The sequence below is a fragment of the Poecilia formosa genome, unplaced genomic scaffold (genome assembly GCF_000485575.1).
Source record: "Poecilia formosa unplaced genomic scaffold, Poecilia_formosa-5.1.2 Scaffold692, whole genome shotgun sequence".
NCBI classification, from domain to species: domain Eukaryota; kingdom Metazoa; phylum Chordata; class Actinopteri; order Cyprinodontiformes; family Poeciliidae; genus Poecilia; species Poecilia formosa.
In genome coordinates this window covers 133,274-146,045 of record NW_006800631.1, presented here as the reverse complement: position 1 = coordinate 146,045, position 12,772 = coordinate 133,274, and the positions used below count along the sequence as shown (strand labels likewise).

Genomic DNA, 12,772 nt, shown 5'->3' with positions numbered 1-12,772 from the left:
ATAAATGAAGACCAGGTAGGCTTTATTAGGAACAGATCTTCAATCAACAATATGAGAAGAGTTACTCATCTAATTCATTTGAATTACTCTAATCCAATCCCTGTTGCAGTGCTCTCTTTGGATGCTGAGGAAGCCTTCGACCGCGTGGATTGGGGGTTTCTTAAAACAACATTTCCAAAATTTGGATTTGCAATTCTGCAAATGGGTGGAAATATATTCTAAACCAAAAGCAGTAATTATGACGAATGGTCAGTTATCCAAATTTTTTCATCTTTCCAGAAGGACAAAACAAGACTGTGCCTTGTCCCCATTGCTCTTCATGTTGGTTGTGGAACCATTAGCAGTACCGATAAGAGTTGACCCAATAATTAAAGGAATTCATGCAGGAGGAAAAGAGCACAAATTGCTTATGTATGCAGATGACATCTTAGCTGTTATAGCAGATCCAATTGTCTCTGTTCCAGCTCTGTTACAGTGTGTTGAATCATATTCAAAATTTTCAGGATACACGATTAACTGGAACAAATTTGAGTGTATGCCCATATCCCAAACGTTACTCAAATGATATTACACAATTTAACTTTAAGTGTGTTCCCTCGGGTATGAAATATCTGGATATACGACTTCACTCAAATCTAGAGGAAATAATAATACTGAATATGGAATCGCTTCTTCAGAAGATAAAAACTAATCTTAATAAATGGGCAAAATTGAAACTCTCTTTATGGGGAAAGGTGAATGTAATAAAAATGATGATAGCACCATTATTAAATTATGTGTCCATGATGGTGCCTGTTGACATGCTTTTTCTTAAGAAAAAGTACTTCTTTTTCTTAAGAAAAAGAAGTACTTTTTCTTCTGTGGTGTCCCTTGCACATGTGGTGCAAGGGACACCACATGTCCCTTGCACATGTGGTGTGCAAGGGACGTAGGGGACATGGCCCTCCCTAACGCAAGGCTATATAATCTTGCATTTGAAATGTCTAGGTTTTCCAAATATTTTGAAAACGGAGAAACAAAGCTGAGCTGGATGAACATTGAAAAAGAATTAGTGAACCCTTTTAGACCAATAGATATCCTTTCCCATGGTAAAATAGATAATAGAAAATCTCTTCCCACAAATCCGATATTAACACATTCTAAATTGGCATGGAAGGAGATGCATAAAATATGTAGGATATCACATTTAAAACAGTTGTACTCTTCATTGTGGTTTAATCCATCCATCGGTATTGGAAGGAAAACTGTTTACTGGGAACGATGGCTTGTGAAGGGAGTACGTATTGTGGATGATCTGTATACAGTCGGGGGTTTTATGTCTTTTTTAGATGTCATGCTGAAATATAATGGAAAAAAAGATAGTTTCTGGAAATATCTACAAATTAGAGACTGTATTATTTAAGACAATTTCATACATAAGGATAATCCAATACAGGAATTTATGGGCTCAAGCAATATCAAATATAAAGCATCCACATTTTATAAATTATTTAATAGTATGCAAAAGGATGTATGTAAAAGTCTGGGGATTGTCTGGCAGAGGAACCTTGGCTGCATTTTTAGTGATGAAGAATGGTTGAAATATTGTCACATAATGGGAAATATATTAAAGAATCAAGAGGGAAATTTACACACTATAAGATGGTACATAGATTTTATTTCACCCCATCCAGGCTCCATAGAATGGGCCTGCTCGCCAATAACTTGTGTTGGAAATGCAAAACTGAATCAGGAACTTTTATACATGCGATCTGGGAATGTAAATGCATTTCCCCATTTAGGAAAACACTATTACAGCACATTGGAAAGTGGATAGGTATGGGGATACCCATGTCACCAAGACTCTGCTTATCAGGGGATCAAACAGTGATGCCTAATATGTCAAACACCAAAACACTGTGGTGTAGGTGGGGATGGTCACGGCTGCCAGAATAATCCTCAGACTATAGAAATCTTCAACTTTTCTGAATGTTAAAAGCTGGTTGGAATTAATGTTGGAAATAGTGTTATATGAACAAATGCTGGCCAAACTAAATATTGACATAGAAAACTTCAATAAATCCTGGAACTGTTTCCTTTCCTGCAATACTGGGACAAGTAAACTCCTATGATGAACTGCTGTTTTGGAAAATATTGACAAGTGACTACTTCTATTTACTGTGGTTGTTTCTGCGAACATCGAGGATATTTAATCTTTTGTGAAACTTTTATTGATTTGATATGCATTGACCTGTTTTGTTTTGCTTTGTTTTATTTGTGGTTTTTGTTTTGTGAGGGTGTGGGGAGGGGGTCGGGATAGGCTATGTATATGTGTTCTGAAACAATAAAAACTTTAATAAAAAAAAAGCCCTTTAATCAAATCAAATTTTATTTGTATAGCACATGTCAGTCGCAAGGCATTGCAAAGTGCTTTACATCATTAAACACAAAAACAATCATGCAACATTGAATAAACAATCAAAAACATTCAATTTCCCGTCGAGTTGAAGTTCTGCCCTTCAAATCGGCAGGAAAAAAAAACAGTGGGGGCGAAGGAGGGGACTCCAACCCGCATCCCTTTTCAAACAACAAGGGGGACTCCAACCCGCATCCCTTTTCAAACAACAAGGGGGACTCCAACCCACACCCCTTTTCAAACAACGGGGTGGAGGGGGACTCCAACCCACACCCCTTTTCAACAACAGAAGGGACTCTAAACCCTCAACCCTTTTCTCCCTAGTGCTTGAACCCAGGTTGGGATTCAAATCCCAATTGTTGTTTATGTTCCATAAGCAACTCTAAACAGGTGGGTTTTAAGTCGAGATTTAAAGGCACTCAGTGTTTCAGCTGTTTTACAGTTTTCTGGAAGTTTGTTCCAAATTTGTGGTGCATAGAAGCTGAATGCTGCTTCTCCTTGTTTGGTTCTGGTTCTGGGGATGCAGAGCAGAACCAGAACCAGAACCAGAAGACCTGAGGGGTCTAGACAGTTGGTACAGCAACAACAGATCTTTAATATATTGTGGTGGTAAGCCATTTAGTGATTTATAAACTAACAACAGTATTTTAAAGTCTATTCTCTGACCTACAGGGTGTCAGTGTAGGGACTTTAAAACTGATGTTATGTGCTCTATCTTCCTGGTTTTAGTCAGAACGCAAGCAGCAGCGTTCTGGATCAGCTGCAGCTGTTTGATTGATTTGCTGGACAGACTTGTGAAGACACTGCTGCAGTAATCAATGTGACTAAAGATAAACGCATGGATGAGTTTCTCTAGATCTCGCTCAGACATCAGTCCTCTAATCTTGGAAATGTTCTTTAGGTAATAGAAGGTTGACATTGTGATTGTCTTAATGTGGCTCTGAAGGTTCAGGTTAGAGTCCATCACTACTCCCAGGTTTCAGGGCTGATCGCTGGTTTTCAGTTGTAATAACTGAAGCTGTGGATTGACTCTAGATCGTTCCTCATTAGGTCCAAAGATAAGTAACAGAATTACTTTGCCAAGTTATGTCTACATGTGAAAGTTGGTCTTCCTGGTGTGTGGCTTCACAGCGGTTTTCCATTAGCTGGTTTACAGATAGAGCCAGATACAGAATAAACAACTTGTTATTGTCACTTTCCTAATGTACAGGGGCTGGTCATGGAATTAGAATATTAGTAAAAAGTTTATTTAAATCAGTAATTCCATTTAAAAAGTGAAATTTGTATATTATACTTCATTAGATAAACTGCTCCATTTCAAATGTTTTTCTTTTAGTATGGATGTAATCATCCACACTAAAAGAAAAACATAATAATTTACTGTAATCATTTACTGACAACTAATAAAAACCCCAAATTCAGCATATTGTGAAAAGGTTCAATATTGAAGACACCTGGTGCTACACTCTAAACAGTGAATTAATCCAAAGCACCTTCAAAGGTCTTTAAATTGTCCCTCAGTCTAATTCTGTAGGCTACACAATCATGGGAAAGACTGCTGACTTGACGGTTACCCAAAAGATGACCGTTGGCACAAGGAGGTCAAGTCACAAAAGGTCATTGTTAAAGAGACTGACTGTTGACAGAGCTCTGTGTCCAAAGATATTCATAGAGAGGTGAAAGGAAGGAAAGTTTATGGTAGGAAAAAAGTGTACAAGCAATAGGGATACCCATATCTTGAGAATTGTGAAATAAAATCCATTTATAAATGTGGGGAATATTCCCAAAGAGTGAACTGCAGCTGGAGTCGGTGCTTCAAGAACCACCACACACAGACATATATGTAAGACATGGGTTTCAGCTGTTGCATTCTTTGTGTCAAGCCACTCCTGAACAAGAGACAGCATCAGAAGTGTCTCATCTGAGCTGAAGAGAAAAACAAATCTTTCTGAAAAACATTACATTACCAAGACACACGAAAACATACCTTTAGCTTGATTCTTCTTCTCTGCAACAGACTGGCGACCTGTCCAGGGTGACCCCGCCTCTTGCCCGGAACGTTAGCTGGAGATAGGCACCAGCACCCCTCCCGACCCCACTAAGGGACAAGGGTGTAAAGAAAATGGATGGGTGGATGGATGGATGGATGATTCTTCTTCTTTGGGCCGGCCCTGCTCAGAAGTAAGTAGAAGTTCAACCTGCACGCTTTGCGCTCCGATTATAATGAGTCATTGAGTAATTTTAACAAGTTTTAACGAGTAACTTTAATAAAATTCCTCATAAACATTGATTTATTGTAGTGCCTCTGAATACAAGTTATGTGCTATTTAATTTATAAGTTGTTATGTTAAATTGCTTTATTTAAAACCTTTTTTGGTTTTCCCATGTCCTGGATGGCTGAGAAGCTATGAGTAGGTAAGCATAATTAATATCTGGGAAGTACCATAACTTAAATTTGACACTCAACGCAAAAGGGTTTTTATGGAAAAAATGTTGTGGTTTTAAAGGCGCTACGTTGAAGATGGTAAAAAATAAAAGCATACTTTCTTTTTTTTTTACTGTCAGCTGCTCTGCTCTATCTGCTCTCTGCTCTCACACCGTCAGCTGTTGGCCACTCATAACGCTCAGCTCATCCCTACAGTTTCAAACTCTTTTTATTAAGAGTTAGAGAGATAAATATGATTGAAATATTTGCTACCTTCGACAGGAAAAAAAGTTAAGATGAATGGTGAATTTATTTTGCTCTTTGTGTCTTTTGCCTTTTCGATATTGTATGAATATAAAGGTTTCTTTTATTATTTCTTTGAGGGAGGGGCAAATCTAGACTTTTTCAAATTTAGGATTATGGATTATGAATTATGGGTAGGGAGGATTATGCCCCACCCTTGTCTATTAGTTTTATACAGTAAAACAAATAGGGAGCACCTGGGATTTTTAATCAATAAAAGTTTGATTAATCTAAACTAACTAAAACAAATTGCAAACATATATAGACTTAGTTTCAATGAGAAAAGTGACAGAATATGTAAAAGTAAAAGTTGTAGTCTTTCAACTGGTGTGTATGATGTCACCATCTGGATTGGGGGCGCCATCGCTGCGTAGGAGCAGCTAGGGCAAAGAAGAAGAACAAGTCAGACTTCCGTTTCCTGTTAAAAGATCCGCGCTGCAACATCGCATCATGTAAGCTTCTACATTTTGATTTTTCTCCCCCACATATCTTTGAGTTGTTTTAAGTTTAGCAGATAAACAAACTGCTTCCCAGTTTTATAGGTAAAACTGGGAAGAAGGATAGGAAGTTAATGTGAAATACTCAACAAGCTAGCTGTAAATTTAGCTCACAGGGCTAAGCTGTTCACAATGGCAGTTGCATGTGTGGTGTTACGGGGGCAACTGGCAGCCGTGTGCCCTCTGCCCTGCAGTCATTTTCCCGTTGAAGTCGCTATATCTGAAGGATCTGAAGCGGAAGAGGACTCGGATCCAAGGCAGACTAACGGTCACCGGATGTAGTTTGAACTACAACAAAGCACCATCTCAGAATCACAGGGCTGAGCCAGGTCCAGGTTGAGTCCACGATCACGCAGCCAAACTCAGGCTTATGATAAGTCTGAGTCAGGAGCACACACACCTAGGCTGAGGGTCAAACTGATTGGAAGAAAACACACACACACACACGCATGTTTACATGGCTGTCTTTGTGGGGACTTTCCATTGATCATAAGCCTGAGTTTGATTCATTTCTACAGCCTAAACCTTACCTTCACCCAAACCAAAACTCAATTCACACCTTAGTACCAAATCTAACCCCTGACCCAAAAACAGTGTTTCTCCTTGTGGGGACTGAAGCCTGGTCCCCACAACGTAGTTTGTGTCAGAAAAATGGTCCCCCAAAGTATTACAAATAAACACACACACACACACACACACACAGAGAGAGCTAGGCTGAGGGTATGGCTGACCTCAGGAACAAGACGAACGAAGTGAAATTGATGCATCACTGACCTGTCTAAAACGACAATTTTTTTTTTTTTTTTACCCAACTACCTTCCTATTTTTTTATTCTGAAATATTTTCATAATTCGGATAAGTTGGTACATCCTAGCAGTTTGTTCCATAGATCACATTAAAACCAAGCACCTTGAGTCAACAACAGAGAGCAGAGTTAGATATAGTTACAGATTCAGATCCACCAATAAAACAAGGCCTCAATATGATCACTGATACTGAAAAGCATGATTATTGTCATAATGTAACTCATGGTTAAATATGATTATACATTAAGAGATCACTTTATTTGCACCAATCCTATCTGAAGTGTGTTTCTCCATACAGTAGATCTGAACTTTAAAATGTATTTCAGCAGAATGCCTAAATCAAAGGAAGTGCTGTCGTCCACATCTGGAAGTGACTCTGACAGTGAAGTAGAGACTAAGGTTTGATCATAAATGCAAACTTATTCGTTAACTTGTCTGATGTATGTATGTATGTGTGTGTGTAGTTTCCGTTACCTTAACTGTTCTTAATAGTATTATATTTTTTTTTAGACAAATCTTTTCTCAGCCAGTGTTCACAAGTTAACCCATGAGCTTAAAATAATTTCTGTGTAGTTGCTATGTTTGGATATAATGGCAGGTAACATCTGTTCCTAGGCAAAAAGAAAGAAGCCAAGTGCACCAGAAAAACCAGCCAAGAAACAAAAAAGCGGAGAGAGCTCAAAACCTGGTAGCTCCTCCAAAGGCAGTGGTGATGGAGACAACATGTTCCAGGTGAGCTGCAGTAATGTTACAAAACACAAATATTAGCTGATGTATCAGAAGAAAATGGACACTGAAACTGCAGACTGTAGCACTGACACAATCAGGGTAGTAAGTGGTGATTTGAGCCTCCTTATTCTTTTAAAGTTTTTCCTGTATGGTAAGGTCAAAAGAATAAAGGTTTGAAAAAGTATACCAGCATGCATGCACTCTCTCAGGTTGTGGATTGTAAATTTTGTGATGGTCCATGGTTTGTGATTAAACTTGTAATCATAGAGAAAACCTCTTTACAGAAGTTCTAAAACTTGCACAGTATTACAATGAATCCATTACAGTTGATCCCCCACACACAGCCTCACAGGAGAGATGTGCACTAGAGTTTAGATCAGACCTAAAGAATCCAACCCTACCCAGAGTGAACCCATAGACGGAGGTGGTTCTCATATTACTTTCAGTCCCTATGAGATTATTGAAAAGCTATGAGGGTCAAAAAGGAAGTAGAAAACCCACAATGGGCAGTGAAATGAATCTGTTTTACTATAGCATGGCAGTTGGGATTTTATACCTGATGAGACACTTTAAAGTGTCATTGGTGTGATAAAACTACTTGCAATCCCTTTATACTGTACAAGATTTTAACAGAAATATTCTATGGTTGTCAGAAGTATAAAAATCTAACTCAAAACTTGGAAATAAGAGCACGGGCTGCACAGTGGCGCAGTTAGTAGAGCTGTTGCCTTGCAGCAAGAAGGTTCTGGGTTCCTGGCCCGGGTCTTTCTGCATGGAGTTTGCATGTTCTCCCTGTGCATGTGTGGGTTCTCTCCGGGTACTCCGGCTTCCTCCCATAGTCCAAAAATGACTGTCAGGTTAATTGGCCTCTCCAAATTCTCCCTAGGTGTGAGTGTGTGTGCATGGTTTTGTCCTGTCTGTCTCTCTGTGTTGTCCTGCGACAGACTGGTGACCTGTCCAGGGTGTACCCCATGTCTTGCCCTGAACGTTATTTGGAGATAAGCACCAGCAACCCTCCAACCCCACTTAGGGACAAGGGTGTACAGAAAATGGATGGATGGATTGATTGATTGATTCAATCAATCGATCGATCGATTGATTGAAAAAACAAGCACCAGACGGAGTTCGGCTATATCAGAGGCTTAATGCAGGAACAAAAGGACATCCGGAGCAGCCAGTAAAGCAGCGCTCAACTACCAACACTCACCTGGATCACGGTCAGAAAGCTAAACAAATAACCCGAAAGATAATTCAAGTCTTCGAGCTGGCGGTGTAAGACGCTGGTTCTGTTCTCGCTCTTGGACCGCCACTACGCGGTACTGGTAATATTTCACAGATGGAGTGCCGTCAGTGAACTCTCACACTGAACCTCTGTTTAAAGCTGCAGCATGCAACTTAAGCAAAAAAAAAAAAAATATTTTAGATATGTTTTAAAACTTTTGCTGTCCTAAGATAAGACAGATAATCTCAGAAAAATAATTGTTCTCGTGTTCTGCAGAATTACTCAGCTCATTCAGAAACGGCAATCAGAAACAGAATTAGCTAGCCAGGAAGTTACGATTTAGTAACTCAAGATTGTTTATTTTAATGCAACCTGCATTTGACTTTAAATAAATGTCTCCTTTATTACTTGACATTATTTGATATAGGCAGATTTATTTGACTAATAATTTATGGAACTGAGAGCTTTACTGTTAAATATTATTTTACTGATTGCAGATTTTTCAGTTGTCCTTTTGAGTGAGTAGCTGCTGCATTGTGCCTGAAAGTATTTTGCATGTTTATGTCTAAATTAGGTGAATTTATTGCCAGATAATTTTTTAAATTTTGCCAGATCACATAATATCATTTCTACCTAAAGCAAAAAATTAATAGTCAATCCAGGCGATCGGCCGAGATTGGCCTCATGGGTGATCGGTATCTGAATCGGCAGCAAAAATTCTGATCGGAGCATCTCTTAATATAAACAGATCTGTTTATTACCATTCAGTGATTTGGAGGCGACAGATGCCCAGTTCCAACCCTTCCTCCCCAGAAACGAAGTCATTGTTTCTTCCTGAACTACATGGCTCAAATAAACAAGGTTGCAGTCCTTCATTAGAACCAGCTCCTTTTCTTCATCACTACATTCAGCCTCTTCCTCCAAACTGCACATAAATCGCTCAAGTCTTTGCTGAACTCTCACAACATCTTCCGCTTCCGTGTATTCAGCTTTAGTTGTTCATGTTTTGACTTCCTCTTACTACAAGACAAGATGGCGCCAGCGTTTGACCTGATTACTACAGACAGAAACAATACTGAAATGTTGTGGAATTTATCAGTCTGTGTGAAATATTTATTAACAGCTTTTGTGTACACAGATTAAAAACACAGTAGTCCATCTTTTAAATCATGCAAGTGTTATGTGTGAGTGACACTTAAGGTTCTCTGTACGTTAGTTATTTGTGTTGTTCATGACTGACTGAATTAATAATACAAGTCTTTTTAGTTTTTTGTCTGGCTAGGTACCTAAGATAGACATAAGAAAAAACAAAACAGAATAAGGACAACACCCTGAATATGGGGTGAGCTGTACATTAACTCCAAATAAATTAGACTCAGAGTCATCCATCCCTGTTTTATAGATGGAAGGTGGAGCGAAAGCTTTGGATATTTTCCTGAAAAGATGAAGTCCAAACTTTTCTTGGCAGATCAACACAAGAGAACAAACATTTGGCAGATGGATGGTCAGGAGGATGGCTGACTCCTGCTGTTGGCTCTCATGGTTTTTGATGTTTCCTGATAATTCCACAGAAATCTATGTCTATGACTCCTGGCCTCTAACATGACCACAAACTGCTCATGCAGAACATGCAATGCCTTTTTTGATCCTGGACTTAAAAAAGGAAGTGGATTTAAGTTCTGAAGCAGGATTGACTCTCTTCTTGTTCTTGCAGATCGGTAAGATGAGGTATGTCAGCGTTCGAGATTTCAAGGGCAAAGTCCTGATTGACATCAGGGAATACTGGATGAACCAAGATGGGGAGATGAAGCCAGGGAAGAAAGGTAATCCCATCAGGAAGTTTCGGTTATGTTAAATTATTACTATTGGATGTTAGTATTGCTTTTCCACACATGGTTATTCTCCTTTGTTTTGTTTTTGGCTTTTAGGCATTTCCTTGAATCCTGAACAGTGGAACCAACTAAAGGAACAGATTTCAGAAATTGATGATGCAGTTAAGAGATTATAAATATTCCTTTCATCTTTACCTGTTGAACTAATTGGCCATGTTTGTTAGGTAGTTTTGTAAAGCCTTTGGATTTATTTCCTAATTTGTAACTTTTAGGTTTAGTTATGTGCAAACCTTGACTTTGTGTGTGAAAGTTATTTTGAGCTATTCTTGTGGGCTGTGGTGGGAGGAGTAGGTGGGTAATCATTATACTTTGTTGGGCATAGTGCACCAATACAGTGACTACAGTCATGTTTTTGTATTGATTAATAAAACCAATTCACTAGCTTAATTTGTTGTTGTTCCTGTTAACAGCTCTCTTAGAGTTAGAAGTCGCAGGACGTGGTTTAATGTGATGTATTGCTTCAGAGAACTTAGTCTAACGCCCCTTTTCCACTGGCTGTAATGATCCCGGCTCGGTTTGCTTTACAAGTGTTTCCACCGGCCTTTTTTCGAGGCTGGCCCTGCTTTTTAGGTCCCTGCGTTGGCCGGCCCTGCTTTCGTGGATGATGCAAGCTTCGCTCCTGTTCACTGATTGGCTGTGGGTGTGGTCAGACATAGTAGCAAAGAGAGAAGAAAAAACGAAGGCCTGGTCCCAATACTCGCATTTCCACCCTTCTCCCGCCCTTGTGTCCTTTAAATGCGGGTTCATGTTGAAGGGTTTGAGTGCGTAATGTGTCCCACCTTCTTCACATCCGCCCTTCACCCCGCCCATTTTGGGTACTATTTCTGCCCTTGCACGAATTCCGTATTTTCACGTATTTCAATGAAGTATATTACCCAAAATTAACTGTTGCATGTGACGTTTTGAGTTGCAAGCAGCAGTTAAAAGGTGGATTTATGGCAATGTTTTGTAGTTTCTTCCAGTCTTTATAGAAAATTCAAAGAAAAATAACATGACAAGACACACATTAGTAATAAACTAGAACATTTCTGAAGAAATTGAAACAGGCCTGCCAAAGTGTGCCCGTCGGTTGAAACCCAGCGTTCTGATGCTAAAAATTAGCATCAATGCTAGGCTTAGCCAAAAAATAGTCAATAGTATGTGGAGAGTCACAAGTATGTTGACTAACATGGATTTATGCCATTCAGTATGTTAAAGTTAGTGTGTAAGCTAAACTGAGCCAAAATGTTAATGTTAGCCTAAATGCTGCCAGTGGCATTTGGATCACTAGCATTTTGTCTTACATTGACTTCCTCCATTCAGTATACTAAACATGGCTAATAAATAAGAAAAATAGCTAAAAGCTTAATTTAGGGGAAAGTTTAAATTAAGCTTTTAGAGGTCAAAAGATGGCTAAAATGCTTATTTTATGATATATTGCACCACTTAAGGCAGCGCACAACCCTGAGAGAAATGTTCAGGCTTTTATTTTGAAATTTTAAGTAAGCTTTATTTTTAAGGGCTACACTAATCTCATGAGTAACAGTGGTTAGGTTAAACCACTTGGTAACACTTTATTTGATGGGGTGTGAATAAGACTGACATGACACTGTCATAAACTTGACATAACACCTGTCATGAACATGAGTAAGTCTTCGTGAATATTTATGACTGTTGCCATAAAGTGTCATTTGGTAAATCATGACACTTTTAATACAAAGTTGACATTATTCAAAATGTCTTCGTTATGACAACTTGACAGTTTTGTCAAGAAATTTGTTTAGAAACTAATTTGTTTAGAAACGAATTTCTGGCTGCAAAGTCAAGTAATTCTGATCTTTCATTCTTACCTGTGAAAGGTAATGCCAACGAATCCAGTTTGTTTTGTAAAACGGTTGAAATAAGTCCACACAGCAGAGGACTTAAGTAGCTCCGATCGCTCTGCTGCCACATACAAGATAGCGGTGACATAACGTACGACTCAGCGCTCCATGAGGGTCTACGTATTCATGTCTATGGTGGGGCCTACCTAACACTAGTTATAACGGCCAGACCTCCTGTTTAAAAAGAAGCCGAAGTTTGGCACCTAATACATATGAGGTATGTCTTATTAACTTTACATTTTCTTTGAGAAAATAACATTGACTATGTTCTTTCTTTCTAATGTTGGCTATGAGCAATTCAAACCAATCCTACTTTGCTGTAAGTTAATGTTAGCTGAAGTTATTAATCTCCATTACTGTAAAGTTAGCCCTTAATATTAAACATATTTTAAAGACAGGCAAATAGGTTTTTTCCCTCCAATTTTAATCTAGCAAATTAAAAGCTAACATGTTAGTCAAAGTTATCCTTTATGTACATTATTTAGCAACTTGGCTGATGTGACAGTGCTTGTGTTCTTTGCTTTGGCAACATGAAGACCACATGTCTTCGCCACATGAAGACCCATGTTAGCCTAAGGACACATGGTGGGGGGGACAAAGTTGGCTAATGAAGACATGGTACGAGTGTGGAGGATGATAAT

The 12,772-nt window shown here is 38.8% G+C and overlaps 1 protein-coding gene across 2 annotated transcripts; it reads left to right on the top strand.

The window, feature by feature from the left end:
- The first annotated feature begins 5,471 nt into the window (after positions 1-5,471).
- On the top strand, positions 5,472-10,656 carry LOC103130906 (SUB1 regulator of transcription). 2 transcript variants are annotated; one of them, XM_007542431.1, is made up of 5 exons: positions 5,472-5,575; positions 6,753-6,825; positions 7,042-7,158; positions 10,092-10,200; positions 10,306-10,656. In XM_007542431.1, the coding sequence occupies exons 2-5, from the start codon at positions 6,757-6,759 to the stop codon at positions 10,383-10,385; spliced, it is 375 nt and encodes a 124-aa protein (XP_007542493.1). In that variant the 5' UTR covers positions 5,472-5,575; positions 6,753-6,756; the 3' UTR covers positions 10,386-10,656. The 2 variants fall into 2 exon arrangements, with proteins under 2 accessions (XP_007542493.1, XP_007542494.1); XM_007542432.2 differs by having other exon boundaries at positions 5,484-5,575; positions 6,756-6,825.
- The last annotated feature ends 2,116 nt before the right edge of the window (positions 10,657-12,772 follow it).